The 8,756-nt window shown below is 33.2% G+C and overlaps 1 protein-coding gene across 1 annotated transcript in view; it reads right to left on the bottom strand.

Moving 5' to 3' along the window:
* Window positions 1–5,451: 5,451 nt before the first annotated feature.
* LOC126811885 (uncharacterized) overlaps window positions 5,452–8,756 on the bottom strand; it is a 78,757-nt gene continuing 75,452 nt past the window's right edge. The window contains exons 36-37 of the mRNA XM_050537913.1: window positions 8,332–8,498; window positions 5,452–7,464 (exon numbers count right to left, since the gene is read on the bottom strand). Coding sequence (XP_050393870.1) covers window positions 7,463–7,464; window positions 8,332–8,498 — 169 coding nt within the window. The 3' untranslated portion in view covers window positions 5,452–7,462. The remainder of the gene's footprint in view (window positions 7,465–8,331; window positions 8,499–8,756) is intronic.

The raw sequence follows: 8,756 nt of genomic DNA, 5'->3' as shown, positions 1-8,756 counted from the left end.
TTACTGTACTGTGCTTTTGTTATCATATAAAATCTATCTATCTATCTATAACAAACAACAATGTAATGTATTAATAAGCTGTCGAGATTATATTATAATATCATACACATCGATACAGTTCTTTGAATCCTTTTTTATTACGTTATATTTTGTCCTTCCGTGTGTGTACACATTGGCGTGCACGAAAGGTAACTCTTGACAGTCGACATATGATTAATCCGTCGGCGCAGAATATTATTTCGTTTCCGTTATGACGTGATCGTTTCAATGGAGTGGGTTAATATATATAAATTTTTATATTGGCCATCATAGTTAGGGGTACCCCCACTAGGTATTTCATCTTCTACGCGAGCTCGTTCTTCCTCGGTGACAGTATTCGACGCCATCGGGTCGATAAAAGCTTAGCAACCAACGAAAAACAGCAGTTGTGTCAACTTCAAAATTGTAGAACGAAACAGTAGAACTCAGAAAACTTGACCCACAGTGTCTAATCTATCAAGAAGCAATTCTACCAAGAAAAAACCCCACAGAAAGTATGAGCAAAAAGCACACAACACGTGGCCACGAAGTTCACGCTCGGAATGAAACTGAATGTCCGCGCCTTTGTAGTGACGTAACTATGATGATGTAGAATTCATACATTACGACCGTTACAGTCATCGATTGCATAATTTCAGTATTCACCACTCGATATTTCAATATTTCAGGTCAATAACTTGTCAAATCTAACTGGTGTTGGTTTTTACAGCTTATTATAGAAGTATTATTGTTAGCCTATGACTATGTCATGTGATTCTTTAAAATTTAGTATTTTGGTTTTGTTCTTTCTAGTTTTCAAAATTTTCATTCTCTTTAGTGCTAAATCATATATTTACAGAGGCAGATTACCTCATATGCGAATTAGTAAATTGTATAGAGTGGCATGGCAATCAGTCAAATCCCGGGTGTCAAGGTTCCATTTTATATCATTTTACGGCTGATCTGATCGAAACCTCACCATGAGCGTGGGTAGGGCTGTTGGGGCGTGATGCTGCACCTTCAGCACCAATACTAAGCATGTCGGATGGACGGTGGTTTTGGGATGTTGGGCAGATAGATGCTGGGTGGATACACAGAATTACTTGATGGTTTGCAATCTAGATCACTTGCTTCAGTCTCATCTATACAAACGTTTGACTTCTCTACTTTGTACACTAAAATTCCCCATAGTAAATTAAAAGCTCGGTTAAAGGACATTATTCACAGTGTCTTTTCATCTAAATCGGGAACTGTTAGATATCAATATTTAGTTGTTAATTACAATTCCACATATTTTGTTAAGAACCATAGTGATTCAAAAAATAAATTCAGCGCCAACAAGATAATTCAGATGTTGGATTTTTTAATTGATAATATCTTTGTTGAATTTGGAGGGGAAATATATCAGCAAGTGGTAGGTATCCCCATGGGCACCAACCGTGCACCTTTGCTTGCTGGTTTGTTTCTCTATACCTACGAAGCCGATTACATACAGGCACTCGTAAAAACAAATTAACGATAATTCAGACATTTTAATTTCACTTATCGATATATCGATGATGTTCTATCACTGAATAATCCCAAATTTAGTGATTATGTAGAATTCATATATTGTAAAAGTGGGTTCTTTGGTTGTTGTTATCTGAATATAAGACGAGATCCAATATTGTCGTTTCTTAGTAATTTATTAAGCGAAGATAATGATTATTAAAATTCACAATAATGTAAAATATGCATTCATCTTTAATAGAGCTAACTCGCATGTGAAGAGGTACAAATAAATTACTAAGAAACGACAATATTGGATCTCGTCTTATATTCAGATAACAACAACCAAAGAACCCACTTTTACAATTGTTTGAGAGGCCGGGTATACAATTATATAATATTGCTTAAAATCTATTGACACCCAATCAGCGTCAAGGTTGATTTATGTTTTTTTACTGCATTCTCGCCTCAGCGTCTTTAATAAACATATATGCATTTAAAATAAACTATATAATCAATAAAATATACATTCTTTAAAATACTTAAAAATAAAATATCTAAAATAAAATATTTGTGCATATTTCGTCAATATGCACTGTTACAATATCCTGATGAGCTCGAAATTAAAAACACTACTGACAGTAACAATTACGCTTCCGACTTGGATCTGCGTCTCGATTTTGACAATTGCCATAAACTGGGTGTTAAATTGTATGATAAATGTGATGACTTTGACTTTCCGATTGTTAACTTTCCATTTTTTAGTAGTAACATTCCAATATCACCAGCTTATGGGTGTTTGTGTCTTAGCTAGTTCGTTACGCGAGAGCTTGTTCCTTTTATTCTGATTTTTTAAGTAGATCGAGGCATTTATCATCTAAGCTTTAACTACGGGGATACTTACGCAACAAAATTATAAAAACCTTTAAAAAGTTTTATGGCCGTCATACTGATTTGATTGGTAAATATAACACGTCTCTCTCGGCTATTATTCTAGATATATTTAATCGCCGATACCGTTTTTTTAGGACTTCGAATTTTGTCTAATGGTTTGGATTGTACGTACTTGGTTTTATTTGGTTTCATTATCTGAAGTTCATCCTGGGGTTTTGTCATCATGCCGATCCCATCTATGATACACTTAAAGCAAATGGGAGTAGTTTTCATTGAATTCCGGTGGGGAATACCAATTTCCGGTGTCTCAGCCTATCACTTTTTGTGCCTTTGAAGCATGGTAAAATGATTAATATCGTCACGTTTGGGTGACTGGAATGTTGTCACGAGATTCAAGATACTTTGACATTTATAACAAGTAAACAAGTTTAATATCAAAATCAAAAAGAATCTTATCAAGCCAGAAACGAAACAAAAAGATCCTATCTTGGAAATAAACACATCAGTTATTCATCACCCTCGTCCTCCTGCATACCCCTAATCATATTGGTACGGTCCCTATCAAAACACGTGCAGAAAGATGTATAAAGCAGACCATTTTTGCGGCAACTGCATCGCCCCGTGCAGCCTGTTTTACAACCACACTTTGTGAGTTCAGTTACAGCACAATGGGTTGGCAGATCAAGATTCGGCACAGGAAAATAAATGCTCTTGTTCAATACTGCCAGCCGATTTCGTTAAATGGCAGGAAGGTTCAGGGATCTGGTTAGGTACGACTTGTCGCGTATCGCGGTGTACTTTGTCCCTGTGATAATATGAGGTGACAATACAGCACGAGTCAGTGAAAACAGCTCTCCCGCCCCAAGTTTTCTGAACTGAACAATTGCCATCTAAGTGCTGGTAGGTTTAATGGAACAGATGAAGAGTAGACTTGGTAAGCAAATCTCTCCAATTCCTTCACCATCTCAGTTGAGATGATACATTCGCCAAGATTCTTGAAACAGACGATAACAGGGTCATAATCATTAAGCTTCATGTACGCACCAGCCCTTGTTTTCTTTGTGTTTCCCACAAGTTTACCTCTCCAGTCAGCACCAGAAAAGCTGCGAAGTCCAACCAGACCTTGAAACGTATGACTTCCAATGACACGCACTAGCTCGATCACATCTATTTCTAGATCGCTGTGTTTTGCGGTCTTCTCAGTTACAAACCTGAGATGACTGGGAATATCGAGATGACCCCGGGAGACAAGGTTCATGAGAATTGTGAGGGCATCGGCGTCACATGACCAAACACGTGCTTACCGCCAGCGTGTATGGCGCTATTGCGTGGCACATGTGCAGCTCAGTGGTTCTGTTGGGGCAATAAGTTCTTCATCTGTGAACATACTATCAAAGCATGTCAAGTGTCCATGATTGTTTATCATATCATAGGTATTTGCATCTGAATATCCCCTACTTTTTTTGAAGAGTAGCCTATATATTAAAAAAAATGTTTTCTTTTCTGGCATTACCAACTAGGGGTAAATGCATGTGTTTGTGATGTAACAGAGTAAGCATCCCATCTGGCCGGAAGAGACATAAACACTACTTCTCGATTTCTCGTCACGTAAAGTGTGGGATCGAGCTCCCGATTCTTGCATTGTTGATAGACATTACATAGATTTCAATACCCTGGAAAAACGGTAAAAGGAAAATAATGTAATATGGAGTCCGACTAGCTATCGATTCCACAGTAAATTAAAACCATGTCATTCTAGGTCTGTAATATTTATTATTTGAACATCCTGATGATCTTAATATGTATAAGAACAAAAGGCAGAACATGTTACAATCATCTGAAAAAAACCATAAAAGGGGTTCAACATGATTTTTTCTACGACCGGTCAACATAGTCAGTTAATGTGAAATATGTTTTGCAGTATTCTTGTAATATTTAGTACAGTACAGGTATGTAAGAAATAGTTTATTGTATCAATCAAGATGCTTGAAATAATGGCAATTTACGGATAAAATATTGTATAAAAATAAATAAAATTTTAAACCAGACATGAGACAGTTTTGTTGAAAATAACCCCCAAGACCCAGGAAATTAACCGTTTATTTGCAATACAAATAAAGGACAAAGAATAGTATTCCTTCCCTGATTTTGGGAATAGGTCTATAGTTTGTCTATTTATAACAATTATTTTTTATTTACCCATTTGACCAGGTTGTATGCCACTGTTTGTTGACTTTGGTCTAGAATATTAGACTGTTTGAATTAACATTACATTTTTTGTCAGGACATTTTGGTAAAATATTCCAGATTTTGAGTCGAAAGTATGAGGTAAACAAAAATGCAATTGGAAAATCACCTATAAAACTGTGGTCACCGCATCTATATTCCTTTGACCATATTTTGTTAGGCTCCATGTGGATATAAAGATTAAAATAATTGGAATGTTCATCAAAAATGTTATTGGGCAAGAAATATGGACATAAGGTAGTGGTGTTGATCATGTAGTGAGTACTGGATGTAAAATCAGATGTACCTTTTTTTGACACCGAATTCAAATTGAATTACGGTTATCCCCCTTTATTGTTCCTCCTAACTTTCACCATGATGACTAAATGCTTGTGTGATGATCATGATCAATTTTAGCTATTTTCCATGTATCGGATTCTGTTATTCAGTTACTACTCATTGAAGTGATTAGGGATCTGTATGAATAGTTATCTTCTAATCATTCTTTGGTTTGATCCCTACATTGACCGAGAAGTTCATGAGAATTTACTGGCATGGTTCCCCCCTGACATGTCAGTGGTGCAAAGGCCAACATATAGTCGTTTGGATGGTACGAAAAACCATGTAAAAGATCCCTTCATTTCTAATCACGTTTTGAAGATAGGTAGTAAGTCACCTTTAAGTTTTGACTACTGCACACGAATATTGCACTTGTTATCATCTCTTCATATGACTTGATCCTAACTGTGAAAATCATGTGACATGTCAATAACAATGCATACAAGATATACATATTGATATCCTTAAGTTAGAAAAAAAACCATGTATTTTTTTAGACATTTTTCTTTATTTTCCTCATGCACCAACAAGAAATAAACATGACAGTCAAACAAAAATTCTACTGTCTATAATAATAATAATAATCTAGACACCACATCCTAGTAATAATATTTATTCATGATCATCAGTAATGTCGGAAATTGATCCAAATGGTAATTTATCATTTCAAGTAATATTTAAGCCAAAAAAAAGTGAGCTTTGAATTTGGTGTTATAAAAAATTGAATTGTTGGTAATTGCCTTATGGCTATAAACTTACATTTTGATGAAAAACTAGAAAATATTTATTAAAAAAAAATAAATAAAACCAACAAAATATGGGATGGGTTGACTAATAATAATAATAATATTAATGGATTGAATTTAAAACAAATATTTTTTGAACATGGTAAAGCAGAGTAGTGAGGTATTAGAAATTTTAAAGACAAAGGTCACATATAAACCATAATAATTGCTTTATCTATCTACAAGATCAGAAAATAGATTAAAAACAGGGTATAAAAGATTGTTTGTACATGGACAATATAATAACAATATCAATATTCTACCGAGAGCCTATTGAACTCCTAGGTCAGTAATTTATTAAATAAAAACATGAACACACATATACATCCATTTTACTATGTAGCACCAAGTGAAGCTTCAATTCAATCTGAACTGATTGCGTTGTTCAAGTTTGCATATTGTCACGATTTTCTGCAAATTATATTTCCGAGAAATTGGATCGAATGGGATTTTATTTCTATCAAAATTGGCAGGACTTTTAAATTCTCTTTCTTGTCAGATGTCCATAAGTGTTATAAAGCAGTATAACTTAATTAATAAGCTTGTAATAAAATACTGTATGACTTCAACTAAAAAAAGCATTAATAAGCCATGTAACAGTTCAATATATATTTCTTGAAGTAAACTGACTAACAGCAGTAGTATTATTTCTAATATTATAGTAATAGAAATATAACAAAAGATAAAACAATAGTCACATAATCAAATGCACAACACTTTAAGGTTTTTTTCACAACACATAAATATTATCTTTTATAAAATTTAACATGCTAAATTATGCAAAAGTGTGCATACTTAAAGGCACTCCAATGACTACGGATATAAATATTCTTACTGTATATAAATAAGAAATAATACAATCTAAAGTTTTCTAGCAAGGCCTATATACAATTCAGATTTACAGTGTAATTAATTATTAGCACAGATCATTACATACTATTCACTAAATAATCTAAGAAACGGTTTTAGCAGGAAGAACGAAAAAAATTCCAAAGTAACAAAATTTAAGTGCAAATATAATTTGGGATGCTGAGAGGCATAATACTTGGATTATAAGTAAATTAACAGTTATTTAAAATTCTTGTATGTTAATTCATTACATCATTAAGTTGCTGTTCAGTTTATGTACATCTATCTCTGTCATGCCATTATCACAGTATTGTAGCATTATATAGAAGATCTTTAATAAAAACTTTCCTAATCGTTTCCTACACAATTGTTTATGTTTACAATATATTATATAATCATTTACAAATATTTGAGGCAGTCTGTTTTTTTTGTTGAAACTTTAAACCACATTTCATATTTCTGTCTTGCTCTGGCTTCCTTCTAATCCTCTCTGATATGAATCAACAATAAACACCCATCGGTAAACAAATACAGACATTGTATTGAACTCTTTAAAACTTTTAACTACACACAATTTGAACTTGTAGCTACAAAACTCTCTTGTGTTAATGTTTAGGGTATGACGACTCTAATAGTTATCTCCCCATAATAACCACTTCAATACGTTCAACATGAAAACGCAACCACTGCACACAAGTTCAAGTTTGTTTTTCACTTTAATAGCACTATATATACTTAGTTTGGCAAGTACAAGCCATAATTATATAATTTATGCTGTAATGTTTTTGTTCATGCATCAATAATAATTTACAAATAAAAATATATATTTCTTCCTTATTTCTTTATTCTATTCACATTTCCTGTCCTGAAAAATAGTAAAAATATGGAATTAATATATTGTTTGACATTTATCTTTCTAGTTGCAGATTGTAATAATAATAAAAAAAGAATATTTCTTTTAGAAAGATATTTTGATTAACACCTGATATCAAAATCCAAATCCTCTGCATTGTTATTTTTATACATTACTTCAGACAGAAAGCATGTTCAGGAGATTGTTAATGAGTGTAGTCAAAATGGATCACCTATCATCTAAATGAATATTCACAATAACGAAGGTGTCCCACTCTATACAGCATTTGAATAACCATAACGTTTATATCTCTATCAGTACCAGTTTACATACATGATTACCAGAATTAACTTAGATAAAGATGTGCCAATAAATGCATATAGCAAAAATTACATATTGTTTAACTATTTTACATTTGTAAGAATTTTCTGATTTGCCCTTGATGGGAAATAAAATATTCTATTTTCTTGCTTAACTCCTCCATTTGCATGACAACCATGTATAAATTCAAATATGTAGGAAATTATCAGAATATAACCAGGAATGATGATTGAGAGACGTACCTAATGTCATGCCTTCCAGTGATTGTAAAACGATTGGGAGGCATCCATATTGTCATAACGTCCAGTGATCGTAAAACAATTGGGAGGAGTCCCTATTTTCACGACTTCCAGTGATTGTAAAAGGATGAGAGGCATCCATATTGTCATACTTGTCAATGATTGTAAAACAATTGAGTAAGATTGACTGCAGATCCAGTTATAATCAAGATAAATTAAATATCAAATCCACACGATTTTTCAAAACCTCAACAGATTTCAAAAGTTATGAATCCTGATAAATACATAAAATAACTTTTGACTAGAAAAATATACTTACAGATCAACTGTACATAATTTCCAGGGAAGGTTCCAAAGTTTCCTGTTCTACCAGAGGTTCCCACATACCAACCATCATCACACTGTTCCATAACATATATTTCATCACCTTCCTGTAATTCTAATTCATCTTCATTCTGTGGCTTATACATGTATATAGCACGATACCTAAATAAAAACAGTATCATGTTATTTAAGAATCTTAATGGCCTCATCACCCAAAACAAATGGACAAACATAAATAAAAAAAATTATGATTCAACTTTACTGAACATGTCTATGCATAAACCTTGTGTTATGTATAGCAAACAGTACCTTACATGTTACTTTTACATTATTTTCTACAAAACTGTTCATATTGCAAGGGCTGCAGTTATAGAGTCAAAATCATATTACTGAGTCTATTATGCCATCATTACATTAATG

This window comes from Patella vulgata, chromosome 2, assembly GCF_932274485.2.
Source record: "Patella vulgata chromosome 2, xgPatVulg1.2, whole genome shotgun sequence".
In the NCBI taxonomy this organism is placed as follows: domain Eukaryota; kingdom Metazoa; phylum Mollusca; class Gastropoda; family Patellidae; genus Patella; species Patella vulgata.
The sequence above is the reverse complement of the archived record's forward strand: the minus strand, read 5'-3'. Positions and strand labels throughout refer to the sequence as shown.